The sequence below is a fragment of the Gallus gallus genome, chromosome 2 (genome assembly GCF_016699485.2).
Source record: "Gallus gallus isolate bGalGal1 chromosome 2, bGalGal1.mat.broiler.GRCg7b, whole genome shotgun sequence".
Classification (NCBI taxonomy): domain Eukaryota; kingdom Metazoa; phylum Chordata; class Aves; order Galliformes; family Phasianidae; genus Gallus; species Gallus gallus.
Genome location: NC_052533.1, coordinates 148,853,372 through 148,876,686, shown reverse-complemented (window position 1 = coordinate 148,876,686; position 23,315 = coordinate 148,853,372). Strand labels below are relative to the sequence as shown.

General features: G+C 46.8%; 2 protein-coding genes and 1 long non-coding RNA gene across 22 annotated transcripts in view; 1 reads left to right on the top strand and 2 right to left on the bottom strand.

Annotated features, from left to right (window-relative positions):
* Positions 1 to 48: 48 nt before the first annotated feature.
* Positions 49 to 19,907, bottom strand: MAPK15 (mitogen-activated protein kinase 15). Of its 5 annotated transcripts, none has more exons than XM_040696168.2 (13): positions 19,488 to 19,907; positions 18,002 to 18,100; positions 17,538 to 17,567; positions 16,922 to 17,012; positions 15,597 to 15,727; positions 15,276 to 15,439; positions 13,364 to 13,503; positions 11,272 to 11,329; positions 9,559 to 9,696; positions 9,217 to 9,322; positions 6,101 to 6,401; positions 4,855 to 5,009; positions 49 to 3,360 (listed from the first exon to the last, which is right to left on the bottom strand). In XM_040696168.2, the coding sequence occupies exons 1-13, from the start codon at positions 19,626 to 19,628 to the stop codon at positions 3,115 to 3,117; spliced, it is 1,800 nt and encodes a 599-aa protein (XP_040552102.1). In that variant the 5' UTR covers positions 19,629 to 19,907; the 3' UTR covers positions 49 to 3,114. The 5 variants fall into 5 exon arrangements, with proteins under 5 accessions (XP_040552102.1, XP_004940153.4, XP_040552104.1 ...); XM_004940096.5 differs by having other exon boundaries at positions 4,855 to 5,006; XM_040696170.2 differs by lacking the exon at positions 4,855 to 5,009.
* Positions 19,612 to 23,315, top strand: part of LOC121110129 — a 22,809-nt gene continuing 19,105 nt past the window's right edge. For 15 of the 16 annotated variants that reach the window (XR_006937272.1, XR_005857763.2, XR_006937269.1 and 12 more), the window contains exon 1: positions 19,677 to 19,920. This is a non-coding gene — a long non-coding RNA (uncharacterized LOC121110129). Of the gene's footprint in view, positions 19,921 to 23,315 lie in introns of all 16 variants that reach the window. The other variant, XR_006937257.1, reaches the window with a different exon arrangement.
* CCDC166 (coiled-coil domain containing 166) overlaps positions 21,708 to 23,315 on the bottom strand; it is a 5,700-nt gene continuing 4,092 nt past the window's right edge. The window contains exon 2 of the mRNA XM_423953.7: positions 21,708 to 22,993. Coding sequence (XP_423953.3) covers positions 22,027 to 22,962 — 936 coding nt within the window. The 5' untranslated portion in view covers positions 22,963 to 22,993 and the 3' untranslated portion in view covers positions 21,708 to 22,026. The remainder of the gene's footprint in view (positions 22,994 to 23,315) is intronic.

The window sequence follows — 23,315 nt, the reverse complement described above, 5'->3', positions numbered from 1 at the left end:
CAACTTCCATATTACTTCTGATGGTGGTTAAAAAAACAACTGTAAGAATCAAGGTTGTTTATCATTTTATTATAAGAAATTCAACCTAGAAGTAAATTTCAGGGGAAAAATAGAATCATAGAATCATAGAATCGCTAAGGTTGGAAAAGACCCACAGGATCATCCAGTCCAACCATTCGCCCTTCACCAATGGTTCTCGCTAAATAGGGAAGAAACAGTCAAAATTGGGAAAAAGAAAAGGCTGAAGTGGCTTTCTTATTAATATTCCGTGTTATACAAATGTATTCTATTTCAGAAACAAGCTGTAATTGGCTACATAGGTACAGATGTATAAATCAGTGCTGTACACATACATCATTGTAGGGCTGAATCAGATCCACGGGCTGAGAAGTCCCACAATGAACTGCAGTGCTGAAGACACCTCTTCTGTCAGATGGTACAGACAGAGCTTGGTGCTGCTCTATTCTCTACACGGTTTTATATCCTATTGTGTATGTATGTATACACATATACTATATGTGATATACACTAGCCCTGTTTGTGTAATTCAGATAGTTCCTTTCCTCCCAGCCTTTCACAAACCTGCTCCAGTCGTTCTGTAAGATGCTGGGAATGGCATTATTTCCAGCACTTTGGAATTTTGCCATAGTTGTTTGGGTTGGTGGGATTTTATCCTGCTCAGCACGCTGTGCTCAGTGCACAAATGTGTTCCTGACTACAACTAGAAGGGCTCATCTCTTATGGTGCCGAGTTGGTTAGCAGCTGCTGTGGGCTGTAAGCAAATACTGCTGAATGAATCATAGTCACAGAATGGCTTAGGTTAGAAGGAAACTTACAGATCAGTCAGTTCCAACCCCCTGCCATGGGCTGGGTGCCCCCCAGCAGCTCAGGCTGCTCAGGACCCCATCCACGGCCTTGGGCACCTTGAAGGATGGATGGGGCACCCACACTTACCTGGGCAGCAGTGCCAGGGCCTCACCACCTCTGAGCAATGACTTTCCTCCTAATATCTAATCTAAATCTCCTCCTGTCCTGCAGGACATGTAAAACATCAGTCCTCCTCCTGTTCATCAGCTCCCTTCAGGCACTGGAAGGCTGCAGTGAGGTCTTCCCTGAGCCCTCTCTCCTCCGGGCTGCAGACCTTCAGCTCCCTCAGGCTTTCTCCATAGCAGAGATGCTGCTCTGGCCGTGCTCCCACAGCCTCACATTTTCCTGTGCTGGGGGCCCCAGGCCAGCATGCAACACTCCAGATGGGGCCTCACACAGGCAGAGCAGAGGGGGACAATCCCCTCCCTGCCCCACTGCCACCCTTCTGCTGATGCAGCCCAGGATGCAGTTGGCCTTCTGGGCCACAAGTGCCCACTGCCAGCTCATCAGGGAAGGTTTAGGTTGGATATTATGAGGAAGTTTTTCCCCCAGAGGGTGGTGACGCACTGAACAGGTTGCCCAAGGAGGCTGTGGATGCCCCATCCCTGCAGGCATTGAAGGCCAGGCTGGCTGTGGCTCTGGGCAGCCTGGTCTGCTGGTTGGCAACCCTGTACACAGCAGGGGGTTGGAACTGGATGAGTGTTGTGGTCCTTTGCAACCCAGGCCATTCTATGTCCTGCTTTCATCCATCAGGACTCCTAAGTCTTTCTCCATAGAGCTGAATAATTCAGTTGGTAATGACAAAAGCCATTCTAAGACTGTTACAGAGTTGGTGCTGTAGTCCATCACTTCTCAGCCTGAGCCTTGTTCACAGAGAGCATTAGATCACAGAGTCATAGAATCACCAAGGCTGGAAAAGACCTACGGGACGTTGGTGCTGCCCTTTCAGTGGACTCACAACCCTAAAATAAGCACCAGCCTCCTGCTGCAGTGAATGAGAACTGCAGCTTAGAGTATAAGTGTCAGCACACTGTGTAGGATGCTCCCTACAGATCTCTCACTGCCCTTACTACAGCGGCTGTTCCAGAGATAGGCAGGAAATGCCTATTTTATGAATATACCAGGATAAAACAGGATTTCCCTGTGAGCTGCATTTCTAACCCCCTGCCAGACTTAGGTGACCAGACTGGCTACCAAAAGTAAATGTGCTATTTTCTTTTTAGTTTAACCATAGGCTTTGGTGTTCAGGTACTAAAAAATAAAATGGACAAGTTATCAATGGCAGCAGCACTCACATTTTGCAGTTTAATGCCTGAATTCCCTCTTTAACCATAGTTCCAAAGCTAATAATGCTAACTTACCACAAGTGAAGTACAATTTCGGGGACAGAGACCTAAAGAAATTAAAGAAGAAGAATGAGTAAAGAATCAGCACTTGACCAGGAAAAAGTTTCAAAATGGACTATATGTAAAGGACCAATGAGAATGATGGGATATGACCCTGTAGTCCCACTGCTGCCTGGTGACAGCTTCATGATGCTGCACCAATAGCATCTCTTGCCTTCTGAAAGAAGTTGCCATCATCTTACACATTGAATAGGACATCCCTTGTATATTTCTCCCTTCAGCAGACTGCAAACAGCCATTAAGTATGCACTTCTTCTGTCGTGCAGCACAGAAGATTTATTATTGCAGTGTTTACGTTATTAATACGTGGCAGGTAGAGCATTAAGCATTCTAGCAGAGCCCACCCATACTTAAAATGCTTTTCTACTTGATTGTGTTGAAAGTAACCATCACTGGTTCTGTTTATTCAGGCTCATTCGCTTGACCTGAAAGAGCCATATATAAATTAGTGTGATATAAAATGAAGGGCCTTAAGATTATCTGTGAAGAATTCAGCCTTCTTCATCTTCAGGAAGCAGACAGTCCATTGTTCTGTTCTAAAAAGGCCTGGATTGAGGCAGTACCTCTGGCCCTACTGATGAAATGTGAATATGTCTGAAGACAGCCAAGTATGGGAACACTGCAACATCATTTGCAGCAATGAAAATAAGGAATATGGACAGAGCTCTCATGGTGTGAGAGCAAATAGCTGGGAAGACTGGAAGGCAAAAGGATTCATTTCTGTTCCCTGCTGGTTGTCCCGAGGAAAATAGTACGTTGTTCCAAGCAGTGAATTTCTGCTCAGCTGGGACAACTTCCAGTGCCTTTTATACTGAGCTCCTGTTTGCTGTTCCCAGCTTAATTAGGGGGCTGATGAGACCTGGTTTGAACTCTTCCATATTGGCTCCTTGTGTTGCTGGGAGGAATTTGATATGGGAAGGCTCTGCAGTGCAGATTTGCATATAGTTCCATAGGCCTGAGAGTAACTGCCCATTGATGCCTTCGGATCGCCAGCAGCTCCCACATTGGCAGTAATATGGAACATCTTCTTACTGGATTTCAGAAGGGGGTGAACATCTTTGCTGTGAAATTGAGTATTTCGTGGATTCTGTGTGAGAAATCAAAGCCAAGGCAGTTAGGAATCTGTAAGTAGCTTTCTGAAACACAAATAAGGAGCACAGAATCTGCATCACCTGAGTAGGAGAAGACATTGCGAATGTTAACTGCCTAACAGACATTAACAACAGCGTGGTGAAAATGGCACGAGGAAGAAAGGCTTTAAAATGGGTCTGTCAGGTATGAGCTGATGGCACTGGAGCAAGCGTCCAGAGGCCTATTTGGATAGGAGTTGTTTCCAAAGGTAGTGAATGCTTTAAATAAATGCACAAAACAGACCATCATTCCCCAAAATGTCCTCCTGGTTTCTGCCAATCAAATGGCTTGGTGAGTGTCTGAGCTGGAAGCTGCAGATGGATACCAATCCCAGCAATGAAGAATTAATTGTGTACCCATGCAAATGGTCAGACTGCCCAAATGGCTGAGAACAAGAGTTGCGTGAACCTGGCTGGATGCTGAAAATGAATGCAGAGCAAGTTGGAATGTCAGAACTTTTCAGCTCCTGCTGAGGCTGGATGAGAAAGATGGAAAAGGCATCATTTACCAAATACATGATTGGTCACAATGCTGATGAGCACCCAGCCCAATGTCTTGTCACTGACAATGGTCAGTGTTAGCCTTTTTGGGAACAAGTACAAAGCACAGGGTATGACTGCATGGTCTTCTCCCTGTTAGGCACTCACAGCAGCAGAGAGTTGGTTGCAGGTACCCAAAGGTTGCTCAAAATACACTGTTGGTATCTCTCACTGAGGAGGTGGTGAGGCCCATGTACAGCTGCCCAGAGAGGCTGTGGATGCCCCATCCCTGGAGGATCTCAAGGCTGGGCTGGATGGGGCCATGGGCAGCCTGATCCACTGCCTGATTTAAGTTGCTGGCAACCCTGGAACTGATGATCTTAATGGTCCTTCCAACTCAAGTCATTCTGTGACTCCACAGTTCTTTTGAATGCCCAGACTTAAATATTCTAGGGGAAGTTTGTGCTTGTAAAGCCATAAATCAGCATTAGGTATGCCAGAGGTGTAAGGTTAAAGCCACACCTCTGTCCTTGGTGATTACTTCACACGGGGTTTTAAACTACATTACCAGACAAAATACTGGGAATGCAGGTATTGCAACACTGGGAATTAGAACATGAAAGCTCCTATGTGAATCTGCTGCGTATTAGAAGTGAGTTATGACGAGTAATTTCCAGACATGTTTCAGTTAGCACACTCTGCAGCACTGCAGTAAAGGAGACATACTCACATGTTCTCTGCAAGCCCAGCTGCCTTATTAAATTCAGCTACTGGTCCAAACTTACTGACACTACATGCAGGCAATGAAACTGCAGTGTATCTGTCTTATGTAATTCCATCTGATGAGTACTTAATTTACTAACTTGCAGTGATATCCCTTGCCTCTCATGTAAGTTCCTTCACCAAGTTACAAATCACAATATCTGGTCACCGAAAAGTTATCTTTTTTTCTGCATAGGACTGCTACTCACACTGTAAAGGTTCTGTACGCTTGTAGGAAGCAGCTGAGTATTTGCATTTGCCCACGAAATTTGTCTCCTCTGCTTCCCATTGCTGGCGGTTTTTGCCTGCTGAGGAGGTGGGGCAGAATGGTTCCTGATCACAGCACCAGAATTTGCATTACCTGCTGGAGGGAAAACATGAGAAAAAGTAGGAAAATCATGAGGACAAAGGATGTATTGAGTAGGGACAGAATATAAAAACTGAGTCAGCCTCAGCCACTTCCCTTCCTCTTACTTGTAGGACAAAAAAATTCAGAATGAATCACAGAATCCTAGTATGGCCTGGGTTGAAAAGGACCACAATGATCATCTAGTTTCAACCCCCTGCTGTGTGCAGGGTGATCAACCAGTAGGTTGGGTTGGGTTGGAAGGGTCCTGAAAGGTCATGGAAGCATAGAACAGATTGGGACTGTCCTGGAAGGTCATAGAGCTGTGGAATGATAGAATGCATTGGGTTGAAATGATTCTTTAAGGTCACACAATACTAGAATGGCCTGGGTTGCAAAGGCCCACAATGCTCATTGGGTTCCAACCCCTGCTGCGTGCAGGGTTGTTAATCACCAGCCCAGGCTGCCCAGAGCCACATCCAGCCTGGCCTTGAATGCCTGCAGGGATGGGGCATCCACAGCCTCCTTGGGCAACCTGTTCAGTGCGTCACCACCCTCTGGGGGAAAAACTTCCTCCTCGTATCCAACCTAACCTCCCCTGTCTCAGTTGAAAACCATTCCACCTTGTCCTGTCACCATCCACCCTCATAAACAGCCATTCCCCCTTGTATAGGAACTGTTGAATCATGGCCTGAACCTCTGATTGACCACCTGAGGTGAGCACTGAGTCAGCTGCAGGGGCACAGGTGAACACAATTTCACCTGAGTGACTGGAAGGGGTGGAGCCAGGCTGCACCCCTCCTAGACCCCCATTTAAGGGCTGACTCCCAAGAAGGAAGGATGTCTATCTGGAGATTGTTCCTCTTGGAGCCCTTCTGCAAGCCTAGGACGTGGGTAAGCTCTTTATTTCATTACTCCTTTGTAATGCAATGATCTCTCTGGTCCTATACCTGTTTGCCATACACCTCTCCTGTTTACACACTCCCTTCAAGTACTGGAAGGCCACAATGAGGTCTCCCCGCAGCCTTCTCTTCTCCAAGCTAAACAATACCAGTTCCCCCAACTTTTCCTTATAGGAGAGCATTCAACTGTATGATGGCAGTACCTACTTTGAGCAGCAGAGCGTGTTATGGGGTTGTGTATCACAGTGATCTTTGATCTCTGACATAAAGATGTTGAGAAGTCTTCGTTCTGGTTGAATACCTCTACCTGGACATTGGCTGCACTTCCAGCATCTGTGTGTGGCTGCTTCAGCAGAGGTGCTGTTGGCACTCTGTGGCTTTTCCTGGTGGTTAAAGTCACAGGATTGCAATGTGGAAAGAATGGTCTGGGTTGAGACTGACTTGATTCAGTGTCTGCTCTCTGCATTTGCTCCTTTGGCTGGCTGTTTACTTTGTTTTCAAGGATCATCTACAGGAAAAAAAAAAAAAAGAGTCTGGTTAGACTTAACACAGCTACATAGCAAAGCAGAGGAATAAAACACAAAACCTAGGAGACAAACATGCAAATGATTTATTTCACGGGATATGGAATAATTATTGTTTGAAAATTTATTTGGCATTGGAAAGAAGATAAAAATAATATTCTTACCAGAAAGAAAGAATGGGTTGCAGCATTAAGAAAAAGGATTGACTTGATGATTTTAGTACATCTATAGGGAGAATACCAATACATAAAACTGGCATTAACCAGAGCAAAGGCAGAATCTGTATGCCAAGAAGTTAACTCTATGCTGTTTCTTCCCATCTCCCTCTAGAATTGTGTTAAGCTGATTTATAACTGGTCAGAAATTCACTCCAGTTCATCCACAGCCTTTTCTCACCTACCTCTACATGGCTGTTATCATAGAATGGTTTGGGTTGGAAGGGACTGTTAAGACCACGTAGTTCCAACCCCTGCTGTAGGCAGGGACAGCCCCCATAGCCCAGGCTGCTCACAGCCCCATCCAGCCTGGCCTTGAGTGCTTCCAGGGAGGGATATCCACAGCCTCACTGTGCAACCTGTCCCATTGCCTCTCCATCCTCACAGTAAACAATTTCTGCCTATATCTCGTCTCGGTGTCCCCCCTTCCAGTTTAACCCCTTTACCCAGCATCAGAACCCTCCCAAGGTTTTGGGTCTTGGTGCAATCGGCTCTCACCCTCCTCTGATCACAGCCATGCCCAGCTGCTCACATGGTAAGAATTACTTAAAACTTGTTTCTTATCCTTTAACCTAGATTATGAACAGTCTACTAGTATTTGTAACATCTTTGCTGCCTATGTTCAGCATTCGTTTAGTCATTTATTTGCTCATGACTCCTAACACTTTTTTACAGCAAAACTTGTTAGTTTTAAGTAGGTTCAGTTCGTTCTTTCTTTAAACCAACTTTACTTTTCCTCACCCTGGGCGGGTGGACGCCTTCAGCAGCCATCCTCGTTACACTGTTCCATCTGTATGCCCCCTTTTCAGTCTTCTCTTCCCTCTCCCATTCTTTCCAATGCCTGTTTCACTGCATTCAAACTCCTACCTTCATTTCTAGCTTCTGCTCTTCTTGCTATCTTCCTTTTCTGCCTCATAATGATAAATTCTTCATCCTGAAGGCTCAAATTACATCACCTTTTGCTGCTCCTTTTATTTCCTTGTTAGTTTATTCACCATGGCTCTCCTCCCACAGCCTCATGCTGAGGTCCAACACAGTCCATTCCATCCTGTCCTACAATTAGATCTGATTTGTATCTTTGCCCTTTCTGTTCCTTAAGCATTACTTAAATGTTAGCTTTAGTTACCTGTATTGCCTGCAGCCCTTCCTACCTTCTCTCTTCCTCTGTTCTGTTAAAACAGATCTCACCCACTCATTAGTTCACCCATCCTGTACCCATCTACAGCCAAATTACCGAGCCAGTTTAGAACCAGCATCAGCGTGTAATCCTCAATCCATGCCCTCTTCTCCCTTTCCAGCTGGAGGTCTCATTTTCTAATCTACTCTTTTCCCTCTGATTTAAACCTACAAGGAAATTCAGCTTCTTATTTTCCTTGTGATTTTTAGCATGTATACCAAACAGTATCAGAATACTACTTTTTTCCCTGCACAGTCCAAGATCCAGCATCACATTTTTTTTCCCTCTTCATTCTTACATCATTTTCTGATTTTTTTCAAGTTCTATCATTTCTCCACACTCGTGTATCCAAATACAGCTCCTAAGACTTGTGGAATCTCCCTTATCTCCTCAATACAAAGAGACAGACTCTTCCAATTACCTCAACAAATGACAAGGTTATCCATTATGGGACTTAATGAGCTGCAACTCATGTCAACATCAGCTGTGTTTGTCCTTCACTTGCTCTTCCTTCTGTTAATAGTTCTGCCATGTGCGGGCCAGGAGACAAGAGGCTGAAGAGCAGCCCCACAGAAAGGGATGTGGGGGTTCTGGTTGATGGCTTCCCCACAGTGGGGAATGGAGGTGCTGATTTCTGCTTTCTTGTGATGGTGGCAGGGCCCAAGGGAATGGCATGGAGCTTTGCTGGATGGGGGATCATGTCAGGGGTGAGGAAGAGGGTGGTGGACATGGAGCAGGCTGCCCAGGACAGTGGGCATGGCCCGGAGATGCTGGAGCTCAAGGAGTGTTGGGACTCTGCTCTCAGACATGGGGTTTGGGTGGTCCTGTGTGGAGCCAGGAGATGGGCTCAGTGATTGATCCTTGTGGGCAGCTTCCAACCCTTGGGGTATTCTGTGATTCTGAAATCTGTCAGTTTTGTGTATGTGATGCATCGTGCAATCGCTCTTGACTGCTGCTGAGAGATTTAACATAAGTATGTGACAAAAGCTCACAACTACAAAGGAGCTCAGAGAGAGATTGAGGTTGGATGTGAGGGGGAAGTTCTTTCCTCAGAGAGTGGGGAGGGCTGGAACAGCTGCCCAGAGAGGCTGTGGATGCCCCATCCATCCGTGGAGGTGTTGAAGGCCAGGTTGGATGGGGCCGTGGGCAGGCTGGGCTGGTATTGAGTGTGGAGGTTGGTGGCCCTGTGTGTGGTGGGGGGTTGGAGCTTTGTGATCCTTAGGGTCCCTTTCAACCCAACCATTCTGTGGTTCTGTGTGAATGATAAGAAACACCACACTGTAACTGTAAGAATGTAAGGAAAACCCAAGGGAAGGCAAATAGAAGAAAATGACAGAATTCAGTCAGTCTAAGAATGACAGTTACTTGGGGGATTAAGACTTCAGAAAATAGTACAAAAGAATGTACCTCATATAATTTGTTTCGGTATTCTGCCACAGAGAGCTGAGTACCATCACCTAAAGGAAGAATCACATCGTAACCCAGAGAGGGCTCCCTGGCAGGGCAGTGAAACCTAGGAAGATGACAACACGGGGTAAGGCATGAAGACTCAAACCAGCTCCACAGATTAATGTTATGCTACATTCACTATTGCTAAATCACCTAGCATGACCTCTAGAGTAAACAGGCTTATGGAGGGTTAGGAATTAACCTTTTTTTCCCTACAATTAGCATAAAGGAAACCCATGCTAACAGCAGCTGTGTAACATCTCAGCAGGATACAGGGATTGGCACGTGGGCATTACTCACCTTTTCACATACGGATGCTGAAGGGCCTCCTCTGCTGTCAGCCGTTTATCAGGGTTAAACACTAAAAGCTTCTTCAGAAGATCCAAGGCAGGCAAAGGAGTAGAGGATGGTAAAATCTCCTCCAACGTTACTCGTTGCCTACAAGTTAGGAAACAATTAGATAAGCTCACATCATCTACTTCACAGTCCTCAGAGTGCTGAGAGTTGGAAGGGATGTCTGAGGGCATTGTTTCTCCATAGTTCCTTCTTCATGACAGAGCTGGTACAGCTGAAGGTAGGGGCTGTGGTTTAGCCACAGCAGCTGTTTGCATGCCCTCACTTCCCTGAGGTGTAGCACAGTGCAGGAAGTTTTCTGTCCTTTTGGCATTCCATCACTTCATCAGGAAGTCGTGCTGGCTTGGTGTGAAGCCCCACACCTCTGGAGGTGAAATTCACTCCAGGTATTGGCCCCAATTCCCCCACACACCTCACACCTGATGACTCGAGCATCTCTGGCACATCCCTCTGCAGCATCCATAAGTGGATGCTTATCCTTCGGGAAGGCCAGAAGGTCTGGGAGGCCAGCTGAAGAAGTCATCATAAAAAGACATGCGTTGTTCACAGGAGCAGCAAGATGGAGAACATGGTCTGAGCCCTCACCTTACCCTCTAAGCACCAGATATATCAGTGAGCATCCAGAGAATCCATACAGTTCACAGCTAGGCAGATATGCTGCTAATTCCCTCATGAAGAGGGATGCTCAGGCCATGATAGATATGAGCACAGAGTATTTAGAAACTGGTACGTAACTTGCTGTGGCCTCAGGCTTGTGCAGAAGTGCTGCATTTCCTAATTAGGTATGTAATAATTGACTTAAGCAGAGTTATGTAGTGGTCTGTGTGAATAACAGGAGAATTCAAAAGAACCGTGAGAGATACAATGAAAAAGCCTAAAAATCACACTGAGGGTCGTTAAGCAGCTGGAATGAAGCTGCCAGCCTAAATAGATTCAGGTTCTCCATGTGTGAACCAATGATATTATGTAGGTCATGTAATAAGGAATATTACATGAGTAATGTGAAGTAATAATACCTCCTATTCACTTCCACGAAAACTACAGCAGTTCCAAAGAGCACAATAACACTATTTGACAGAGCAAATCCTCAGCTGCAAACCATTATCTCTAAACACAGTCACCACAGCTATGCAATTTTGCCACCTTTATCGATGTTTCCACATCAGACAGCAATCTGTCAGACTGCCATCTGTCACACAACAGCGGAATGGAATATTGGTGGGAACGTTCAGCTCTACTGCCACACCACACATATCCACCTCTGATGTTGTGGGCCTGCATGATAAAATAGGCCCCCATAGATACCCAAACAACTCAGGATAGTAGAATTTCTGATTTGGAGAAAGTACACGTGACAATAGCTTGCAATCATAGAATCCTAGAATGGCCTGGATCATTGAGTTCCAACCCCCTACTGTGTGAAGGGTCTACAACCAGCAGACCAGGCTGCCCACAGCCACATCCAGCCTGGCCTTGAGTGCCTCCAGGATGGGGCATCCACAGCCTCCTTGGGCACCCTTGGCAATGTAGGCCCAAGGTTTGTTATTCCCAGATTCCAATGTCTCCACGTCATGTATTTTGGTGAGCACTGGGAGAATTTTTGTATGCACTGAACAGCAGCTGTTGACATCTGAGATACCTTTAACACACAGAGCTTACCGGGAACTCATGTGGTCGATAATGGAGGCCCTGTAGTCTGACTGCATAACCATAATATCTGCAGTAACAAAAATACAGGCAATGATGAGCAGAGCGTTGCAGTTTATGAAGGAAAGCAAATACGTAGCATTAAAATGCTATATAGGAAATTAGCCTAATAAATGCCATAGAAAATTATTCTAACAAAGATCAGAAGGAAATCTTACGGAGTGGGGACAGAATATTTACTTACACATTTTCTAATAATGTTCACAGTTCCTATTTACATTCCCATGGGTTTCATAAATGTGTACTCTTACACCTTCACACTTAGAAACACCAGGATATGTGAGGCAAAATGGCCTAGTCCAAATCACTGTGTTACACAGAGAATAGGAGATGCCAGCTGTTTCCTACTGCACTGGTGGGTTCTTTCTGACTGGTGACAATGAGCTGTTTTCTGGACACACCTCTCAGCCCCTTAAGGTTAACAGTAGCAATGGAATGGTCTTTTCTTTCAGAATCTTGTTTCTTAGTTCCCCACAAATCTCATGGAGAAGTTGCTGCTCGTAGTTCAGTTTTCCTTATTTGAGAAGGTATATCCTTCCTCATTTGAAGGATGGTCTGTTGGATGGATTAAGAACTGGCTGGCTGGATGCAGCCAAAGGGTTGTGATCAGTGGGTCTGTGTCAGGGTGGAGGCCGGTCAAACGGGGGGTTCCTCAGGGGTCGGTCTTGGGACCGGTGCTCTTCAATATCTCCATCAATGACAGATGATGGCATCGAGTGCACCCTCAGCATGTTTGCGGATGACACCAAGCTGAGTGGTGCAGTTGATACGTTGGAAGGAAGTGAAGCCATCCAGAGGGACCTGGACAGGCTGGAGAAGTGGGCCCATGTGAACATAATGAGGTTTAATAAGGCCAAGTGCAGGGTGCTGCAATTGGGTCAGGGCAATCCCAGGTATTGATACAGACTGGGGGAAGATCTCCTTGAGAGCAGCCCTGCAGAGAAGGACCTAGGGGATGAGGAGCTGGGAATGGTTTTAACCTGACACAGGGGAGGTTTTGGTTGGATATTAGGAGGAATTTTTTCACCCAGAGGGTGGTGATGCACTGGAACAGGTTGCCCAAGGAGGTTGTGGATGCCCCATCCCTCCCTGGAGGCATTCAAGGCCAGGCTGGATGTGGCTCTGGGCAGCCTGGTCTGGTGGTTGGCGACCCTGCACATAGCAGGGGGTTGGAACTAGATGACCTTTTTGGTTCTCTGCAACCCAGGCCACTCTATGATTCATTCTATTATTTAGATTTTCAGACCAAAATTACAATTCACTATGATTACACAAGTCCAACTGAGGTATGATGCTGTGTTTTAAACCTTTACCATCTTATAAAACTGAAAAATGTTTTGAAGGTCTTCTTCTTTCTCATCTAATCAAGTACAGGTCTATTTTACTATAAAATTAGCATTTCTCAATTAAGTTTTATTTCCTTTGGAAGATGTTAGAAGAAGCTGTAGAATCATAGAATCATTCAGGTTGGAAAAGACCTTAAAGATCACCAAGTACAACCACAACCCAACCATCCTACCCCAACTCCAACAGCCCTCCGCTCAATCATGTCCCTGAGCACCACATCCAGACGGCTGTTAAACACAGCCAGGGATGGTGACCCAACCACCTCCCTGGGCAGCCCATTCCAGTGCTTAACCACCCTTTCTGTAAAGAAGTTCTTCCTGATATCCAACCTAAACCTCCCCTGGCACAACTTGAGGCCATTTCCCCTCGTCCTGTCACCTGTCAGCAGTGAGCAGAGACCAGCCCCGCTCTGCTGCAGTCACCTTTCAGGTATTGGACGAGAGCAATGAGGTCTCCCCTCAGCCTCCTCTTCCCCACACTGAACAGCCCCAGTTCCTTCAGTTGCTCCTCATAGGCCATATTCTCCAAGCCCTCCCCCAGCCTTGCTGCCCTTCTCTGGACCTGCTCCAGCACCTCCATGTCCTTTCTGTACTGAGATGCCCATAACAGATATATTCTTCCTGATCCAGATGGGCTGCTTTCTTTCAGTCTCTTTATCTCTTCTTTCAGTAATGTCCTCCATAGAAAAAAGCCTTACCTTCTGAGGATGGGGCAGGAATGACCCTCAAGATCTGCTCTATTTGATTGATGGTTGATGTTCCAGGAAAAAGAGGTTTTCCAAGTAGCAACTCACCCAGAATACAGCCAATGCTCCACATGTCTACCCCTTTAGTGTAGCTACAAAGAACAGAACAGAGTTAGGACTATTTTTTTAGTACCTGGCATTCATATAATCTGTTTTACCTTATTTTGCAAGAAAAATAGGTTCAGTTACTCCATGTAAAACCAGAGAATGAAATATATTAAAGGTGAGTTTTGGCACAAGACAGTATTTACATTATCAACAGTGAAGATATAAGGTGCTGCTTACAAATAACTGACAGGTGTGATGTGATTTTTCATGGCATAATCCATATAGAAAATAGTTACCATTATTTAAGCACAATTAAGGGCAAACAGTGGATAAATCATGGAAAGGTTTGCATTGGAACTGACCTTAAAGATGAACTAGTTCCAACCCCGCTGCAGTGTGCAGGGACTTCCTATTAGACCAGGTTGCTCAAAGCCTCATCCGGTGTTGGCCTTGAGCACTTGCAGGGATAGGACTTCCTCACCTTCTCTGGGCAAACTGATCCAGTACCTACCCACTTTTATATCCTATCTAAATCTACTTTCTTTTATTACCCCTTCTCCTATCACTACATGCCTTTGTAAAAAGTCTTTTCCCATTATATACATAATATATATATATAATATACATATATATATATATAAATAAATATTTCCCTTTTCCTATAGCCCCCTTTTTAAATACTAGGAAGGTATAAAGTCTCCCTGAAATCTTTTCCAGGCTCAACAAGCCCAGCTCCCTCAGCCTGTCTTCATAGGAGAGGTGCTGCAGCCTCTGAGCATCCTCATGGTCTCCTCTGGCCTCACTCCAACAGATCAAAGTGACAGTTTGCAAAACATCCAGATTTCAAATTTGGGGTATTAACCCCACATGTGTTTTCTATTGGGAAGCATCAGCTAGTACTGAAGATCTTCCTTAGGCAAAAGTACAATAAGCCAAAGCCTTCAGCTCCATTGGCAAAGAAAATTAATGTTTGAAAAGGTGATCAGAGGGCTGCAGCACCTCCCCTACAAAGACAGGCTGAGGGAGCTGGGCTTGCTGAGCCTGGAGAAGAGAAGGCTGCGGGGTGAGCTCATTGCAGCCTTCCAGGACCTAAAGGGAGCCTCCAAACAGGAGGGGAGGCAACTCTTTGAGAGGGGAGATAAGAGCAGGACAAGGGGCAATGGTTTGAAGCTGAAGGAGGGCAGATTGAGGTTGGATGTGAGGGGGAAGTTCTTGACAGAGAGAGTGGGGAGGTGCTGGAACAGCTGTCCAGAGAGGCTGTGGATGACCCGTCCATCCGTGGAGGTGTTGAAGGCCAGGTTGGATGGGGCTGTGGGCAGCCTGGGCTGGTATTGAGTGTGGAGGTTGGTGGCCCTGTGTGTGGTGGGGGGTTGGAGCTTTGTGATCCTTGGGGTCCCTTCCAACCCAACCATTCTGTGATTCTGTGAAAAGTAGCAGCAAATTCAGGAAAAAAAACTGCCTCCTTGGGTCCTTAAAGCCGAATTCTGAATAAGAGGACAGAGGTACTCAACAAAATGTTGTACAGATTCAGATTTAAAGAGAGAAAAAAATATGTCTGGTGGAAGAAAGGCTGACAAACAGATGAGCTGATATTGTAGGTAGGTGGTCAGTCTAAGAAGCCAGGAAGGAAACGTTCATGTAATGAGAGAATTCTCTGCTGCAATAAAAGTTTAGGTGCATACTGGGAAGATGGGCTGCTGACATCACATTGCACCCGGCGACATCGAGAATGAAAAGATTTAGGACTTCTCAGTAATTTTTCCAAGCAGGGAAGGAATGACATAACGCCCTCCCTTTGCTCATAGCAAGCAGTTACCTCCGGGAGGAAAGCAGGATCTCAGGGGCTCGGTACCAGCGTGTGGCCACGTACTCTGTTAAGGCAGGGCTGCTTTGTTCTTCATCCATCTGACACAAAGAACGGGCCAGCCCAAAATCACAGAGCTTCACAAAGCAGTCTGCATCCAGCAAGATATTTGAAGGCTAAATTGGAGAAAGGAAATTAATAAGCTCTTTACACTCTGAATGGCAGGAGGTCATTATCAGCATTCTTCTACTAGCCTCATTCTTCTCATACATTTCCAGTTAGTGTTTAACAGAAAGTCTGAGAGAAAGAGAAGGACCAGGAACTGAAACACACCTTCTGATCCCTGTGAATAACATTTCCTGAATGGATGAATTTAGTGGCTCTCAGGAGTTGATAGAGAATGTAACACTTGTGGATGTCTTTCAGTAAATTCCCCTTCTTAATCACAGCATGTAAATCTGTCTCTGTAATACACAGCAGTAAAAGATTACTGAGTTGCAAATGTAAGTTGCTCCAAACCAGGCCAGAATGGGTCATTTTACAAACTGCAGCCTTTCTAGTGAACTCTCACTGGAGGTTAACACTTTAATCACTGATAGCATTGCAGTAGTGTAACAGAGTCACAGACTATGGAAGGGCCCCATAAGGATCATCAAATACAACTCCTGGCTCCACAGGGGACCACCCAAAAGTCTCTGTATGTCTGAGAGCACTGCTCAAACACTTCAACACTGACAGACTTGGAGCAACCCTGCCCTCGGGGAGCTGTTCCAGTGCCCAGACACACTCTCACTGAAGAACCTTTACCCACTTGGCCCTCCCCTGACACAGCTGCATGCTGCTCCTTTGGGTCCCAATGCAGACAGGTCAGTGCTTGCCCCTCCTAAAGAAGCTGTGGGTCACCATGAGGGAGACCTCATTGTGGCCCTCCAGCACTTGGAGAAAGAGTATAAACAGGAGGGGGAATGGCTGTTTACGAGGGTGGATGGCGATAGGACAAGGTGGAATGATTTAAACTGAGAGAAGGGAGGTTTAGGTTGAATATGAGGAGGAAGTTTTTCCCCAGAGGGTGGTGACGCACTGAACAGGTTGCCCAAGGAGGCTGTGGATGCCCCATCATCCCTGCAGGCATTCAAGGCCAGGCTGGATGTGGCTCTGGGCAGCCTGGTCTGCTGGTTGGCGACCCTGCACATAGCAGGGGGTTGGAACTCAATGAGCACTGTGGTCCTTTTCAACCCAGGCCTTTCTAAGATCTATGATTGTATACTTTCAAGTCCTGCATCCAAGTCATTTATGAATTTATTATAGATAACAGTCACTATAATGGAGCCCCTCCACCCACCAGTGACTGTAGTCAGTCTGAGTCCGAGCCTGCGGTCCCTATTATCAGTATATTATCTATTACTTGCAGATTATGCTACAGCAATTGTTCCATTATCACACAATTTTCTTACAATAGAATTATATATAGTCTCTTCTAGGTGCAAGAAGTGCACTGCCCACTGCCTTCTTTCTTCCATTCCAACCCAACAGTTCTCTCATCATTATTACTCCCTCCAAAATTTCACTGCTGCTCCCATCTAATCACAGCAGGAAGGAAGAAAGATAACTTGCAAGACAGGGTACATTTAAAAAGCCAACACAGGACTCAGTCTCACCCATAGACTCAAAAACGAGATAGATGTCCTTGTTGTTCTGAGCTCGGATAACATCAAGCAGCTTGATGATATTTGGATGCTCTCCAAACTCCTGCAGAGGGAAGAGAGACCCAACAGTCAGAGTCGAGTGCCTTTCTTGTCAATCTTAAGAAAGGATGGTAACTTATTTCCTTTTGTATTATTCTCAAACAGTAATGTGCTGCTTCCTTCATTACGCTTCTACTGAGATATAAAATGCATTGAATCCTTCTCCACTGTATGAAACCAGTCAATTCTAAAGCTCTGTATAAGATACTGGTACTGCAAATGCTGCTGTGCTATGTATGAGTAAAATCCAGTCAACAGCACTGGAACAGGTTGCCCAAGGAGGCTGTGGATGCCCCATCTCTGCAGGCATTCAAGGCCAGGCTGGATGTGGCTCTGGGCAGATGAATAAGACCATCTCTTCATTGCCTTTGGGTCACTGTGATTTTCTAGTGACTGCTTTCCAAGGCAGTGACAAAAGAAGTGAAAGGTAATGTCAACACTGAACGCTGCATTTTGAAAAAGAATGAGAAGAAAATATGTGAACATCAGAGATAACTGAAAATCAGAGTAGTGGGAAAATGGGCCTTACCTGCAGGAACATAATCTCACGAAATGTTCTCTAGAAAGAAACAAAAAGCCATTGTCACATTAACGGAATGACAGCAGAGAGCATGGGCTTCCTATGGGAAACCCAAAGCCATCCTCATCTCTGAGGCACAGGAGAACTTCATGTAGCAGACAGGCTCTATAAAAAACAGCTGCTCCCCAGATAAGTATTTGTGTGCTCTCCAGGTTTAGGCACTGCAGGACATCCTGTTGTCCATGCCTACATGAATACATTTTAACCTCAGTGACTTTGAACAACAGCCTGTAGATATTACGATGCACAAAGCCTATCATCTACTGCTCCTTATTATCCCAGTGTGGCTGCAGACTGTGTTACTACATACAAATTGCGAGGGGATGAGCAACTTGTGCAGACACAAATAGGAAAAGTATCCGTGAATTCCCACTGCAGCCCTCAGGACGTGTTGTAGATGGATGGCCTCTCACCTGAGCATCTGTTCTGTTCCTGAAGGCATCGAAAATCTTTTTCACTGCCACAATTTCTCCTGTCCTGCGATTAATTGCTTTCCATACGATGCCGTAAGCCTGGAGGGGAGAAAGGACAGCTGAGTGGTGCACGGCAGCATCCAAGCTGCATTCAGACCTTCAGTGTGGGAATTCAGAAGAGAAACTCAACAATTACCTCCAGGAAAGAGAAATTAGTCCAATAGTTAATACTTTGTTCATTGGAGGACTGAGAACATCCAGACTGACTCTGACCACAGGAACTGAACCCATGTTTGATAGGACAAGGGGAATGGACTTAAACTGAGAGAGGAGAGGTTTAGGTTGAATATGAGGAGGAAGTTTTTCCCCCAGGGGGTGGTGACACACTGAACAGGTTGCCCAAGGAGGCTGTGGATGCCCCATCCCTGGAGACATTCAAGGCCAGGCTGGATGTGGCTCTGGGCAGCCTGGTCTGCTGGTTGGCGACCCTGCACACAGCAGGGGGTTGGAACTCAATGTGCATTGTGGTCCTCTGCAACCCAGGCCTTTCTATGGTTCTTTGATTCTATGTTCCACGTTTATAAACATTCCTGGGAAGTCCCCCTGAATGCCATTAGCTCTTATCTAAGAATGAAAACCACTCAGCAAATACAGGAACTGTTTTACTTCGTGCAGACATTTAAACATTAACACGAAAGCAGTGATGACATTGTGCAGCCATGAAGCACTCCCCAGAATGCAGAAAGACTCAAATCTATGACCAGAAATAAGAAAATTGGATCTGTTCCACACGGCAGACCAAGTGATGAGCATCTGCAGGGACATATTAACTAACAGTCACCCAGAGCAGCCCAAATTCAGGTTAAGTTCCCAGCTCCATAGAACCATAGAATGCCCTGGGTTGAAAAGGACCACGATGCCCATTGAGTTTCAACCCCTGCTGTGTGCAGGGTCACCAACCACCAGACCAGGCTGCCCAGAGAACCCATAGGGTGCCATAAGGATCCTTAGGGTGCCATAAGGACCCACAGGGTGCCACAAGGATCCATAGGGATCCACAAGGTGCCATAAAGATCCATAGGGTGCCATAGGGGACCCATAGGGTGCCATAGGGATCCATAGGGACCCACAGGGTGCCATAAGGATCCATACGGTGCCATAGGGACCCATAGGGTGCCATAGGAATCCATAGGGTGCCATAGGGATCGCACAGCGTGCCATAAGGATCCATAGGGGATTCACAGGGTGCCATTCGGGACCCATAGGGTGCCATAAGGATCCCATAGGGATGCATAGGGTCGCACAGCAGTGGCACTTATCGCGCTATCTGTGATTTTCATCGCTCTGCTCACTTTAAGGAGCGGATGAAGGCAGCAGGGATGGAGCCGCGACCGGCGGAACGGAAGGGCGGAGCAGCGGCCCGGCAGGGCGACCGCGGGCAGCGCAGGACCCGAAGCGGCGCCCCTCTCAAACCCTCAGCGCTCACCCCCTTTCCCAGACGCCTCTTCATTTCGAACTTCTCCGCCACGGCCGCGTCAACCTCCGGTTCGCCCATGGCGCTCATCTCCGTCGCTGTGGAAACGGACGCGACGCACAGCGCGTGCGCGAGCAGCCCGAGGCTGCGCATGCGCACAGGGCGGCAGCGGTCGCACGGCGGGCGGATGTTTACGCCTTCACACTTCCGGCCGGCGGTCGGTCCGGGTCCGAGTTGTGTCGCGTGGCTGAGGGGCGGCTGCCGTGGGGGCTTCGCACCGCGGGTCGGCGGCTCTCGGAGTTCTGCAGCTCCCGCAGCGCGTCCCGTCCCGTCCCGTCCGGTCCGGTCCCGTTCCGTCCGTCCGTCCGTCCGTCCCGCCGCGCTGAGAGCTTCGCGGAGCTGCGCCGATGGCAGCGGGAGCGCTGTGACGTCATCAGAACGCGCGGTATTACAGAGCGCTTTGCTGCTTTCTTCTCCCCTTCCTTTCTTTTGGCCCCGTCCGTCCTTTCTCTCCTCACCCCTTCCTTCCTTCCCCTTCACTGTCCTTCCTTCCTCCCTTCCTTTCCCTTCCCCCCGTCTTATCCTTCCTTTCCTTCCTATCCTTCCTTTCCTTCCCCTTCCTCCCCCCTTCCTTTCCTCCCCCCCCCCTTCCTTCCTTTCCTTCTCCTTTCCCCCCTTCCTTCCTGTCCTTCCTTCCTTCCATCCTTCCTTTCTCTTCCCCCCCCCACCTGCCGTCCTTCCTTTCTCTAGCAGCTCTTAATGCACCTCTGTCCTTCCTGCCCTCTGCTCTGGCAGACACTGATCCTATACCATCCATGCTGACAAGCTGATCTCACTGCAGACCATATCATCACTAAACGACTGCTTGTGTCATTTGGTTCTGTCTCTCTGTATGCACAACTCACCCTCTAGCAGCCTTTTAATGCAATACATGTACTTGGTTAAGAACTGACTGAACAGAAGATCATCTTCTCTGACCAGAAAGCAATGACAGGACGAACAGTTTCATGCTCATGCTTCTTGGAGGTTTGTGATACCACCGGGACCAGCTGCACTGATTGCTTTTGTAAGGTTCCTAAAGAAAGTATGGATAGGCAAGTGAACATTCATCAGTTTAATAGGGTTGACCAGCCAGGACAGTCTCCACCACGTCCCAGCTACTGGTGACAGCCACCTGGTAGAGTGTCTGCATTGGGGTTTCCTCCAGCAGCTGCCAGCCAGGAAGACCTGCACACACACCCTGTAGTACCAAGGCCATATATATGTATCTATATATGTAACAGTGGGACACAATGAAGCACCATGGGGCTGCTCACCTCCTAAGGCTGTGATCTCTATTCTTCCACACAGTCAGCAGCAACTTTTAGAATACATAATAATAGGTTTGTTAGAAGCCCCTTTAGCCTGTTGTTCTGTTTCCATTTCCAGTTGGTAGGAAAGATCACAGAATCACAGAATGGCCTGGGTTGGAAGGGACCTCAAGGATCATGAATCTCCAACCTCCCTGCCAGGCAGGGCCACCAGCCTCCCCATTTACTAGACCAGGAAGCAACAACCAGGTTGCCCAGGGTCCCATCCAACCTGGCCTTGAACACCTCCGAACACCTCCAGGGATGGGGCACCCACAGCCTCTCTGGGCAGCTGTTCCAGCACGCTCAAAAAGGCTGAGTGGAATTTCAGTACTGTGCTGACAGCCAGAGGAGATGGCAGGGGGAGAGAGCCACACTTCTGAAAGGGGAATTTAAGGATTTTAATTTCAAAGAACATTTTTACTTAGTGTGGCCAAACATGGGAACAGCTGCACAAACGGAGTCAAAAAAGGCCATGGTGCAGATATTCAGAACCCCATGAAACTGTTCCTGCTCTGTTCTGTGCCTGTTTGGGGTCTCTTGCATCCTCAGCTGCATTGATTATTTACACTTCAGAATTATTTTGTGAATATTCAAGCTGAAGAGTGAGAATGGGCTCTGATGTCGTTGTTGGTGAGATAAAGAAAATCCAGCGGCGTTCAGCTTGAAATGTGAATGGCACAGCAGGCTGCTATTGCTGTCTGCCTCTTGCTTTTCAAGTGGAACAACACAGCAAGAAAAAAGAAAGAAAAGAAAGCAAGGATGGAAGGAAAAAAGAAAAGAAAGCAAAGATTGAAGGAAAAAAAGAAAAGAAAGCAAAGATTAATATGAATGTATGGTACTCATTGTTAAGACTAATGATCAAATACCTCGAGTGCATATATTGTTTGAAGAGTTCAGTTGCTTGCTTATTTATTTTTTCTCCTTTGGAGTCTAGGAGAAGGTAAAATTAATGAAGTCTTTGCTGTGTATGAAATTTTGGGAAATGAGTGTTGCTGGAGGAGTTGGCCTTCATCAATTTGTTGCATGGTGTCAGTACATACAGTTCGCACTGTGAGCTCTGTCAGTGACTCCTTTCATCCACGCACACAACACTCAGCTGCCCTGACTCCTTCTGAGCCTTCAGTCACCTAGCTGGTTGGAACAGCCATCGATGTCCAGCAGGGTCTGCTGACACAGCATCCTTCAAGTGTTTCTTTAGGCTAATATCCACGTTTGAAAGGGCCGTGGGAGCTGCAGGCACCCTGGTTTGCCCTGCGTGCCTCCTGCTGGTGCAGCCTGTGCCGCGCGTGTGCCATGTCCTGGGTGCAGTGCTTCTCTCGGAGGAGCTGCTGCTGCTGCTCTCTCAGTTCAACCTGCATTTCCTTAAGGACTTTGGAGCATTGGATGAGCCTGAGCAACTCCTGGCGCAGGTGGCGGTTCTCAGCTTTCACTTGTTTGATGTGCTGAATGAGGGACTGTATTGCTGCCTCTTCGGCCCTCTTGGTGAGAGCCAGGATCTGCTGACGGGAGTCCTCCTCACGGTCAGCCTTGGCCTGCAGAAACCTGCTCTTGATTTTGTGCATTTCTTCTGAGTGATGGATCTTCGTCACCAGCAATTCCTTCTCCAGCTCTTTAATCTTCTTCGTCTGTTCCACCTGCAGGTCTTTGAAGGGCTGCAAGTCTTCAACCTCACTGTTCATAAGAGAATACTTTGCCTCGACTTCCACCAGGCAGTTTCTTACCTCCTTTTCTTTCTCTGTGTATTGTGAGATGAGCTGCTCTTTCTCCTTCTGCACCTGAGACAGGTTGGCTTCGTTCTGCTCGTTTAATGTTATTATCAGATTCTGACACCTCTGGCTGTGCTTTGCCAGGTAGGAGAGATAAATGTTACTCTCCTTCCGGTTCCGTTTGGCTTCCTCTTCGAGGAATTTGTTCTCCTGTAGGAAACGCTCCACTCTTCCCATGTATGTGTTCATATGTCCAGTGAGGATCTCGTATTCCTTCTGCAGGTATGAATTCCTCTCTCTGACAGGCATTTCCATGGATGTATCTCCACTTTTGATCCTTTTTAGTTCTTCCTTATTTCCTGTTCTTACTTCCTTGTTTTTCCCAGCACCAACGCCATCTTGTTTCCTCTGTCTTGCCTTGGATGCCATATTCCACAGGGGAAAATCAGTCTTTGGCAAACTGCAGTGGAATGAAAGGTTAAACGTTTTTATTAAGCACTTGTACTGCACACATGAACATCACTTTTTCTCCCCAGTCATGCCATTTTATGTCCCATTGATTTCAACTGACGTGTCAGCCACTCTTCCCGGCTTTGTCTCATCAGATAACTTGCTGAGGGTGGGATTAGTCCCTTCATCCAGGTTGTTGATGTTGAACAAGACCTGACCCAGCACTGAACTTTGGGAAACACTGAATCACAGAGTCACAGAATGGTTGGGCTGGAAGGGACCCCAAGGATCACGAAGCTTCAACCCCCCACCACACACAGGGCCACCAACCT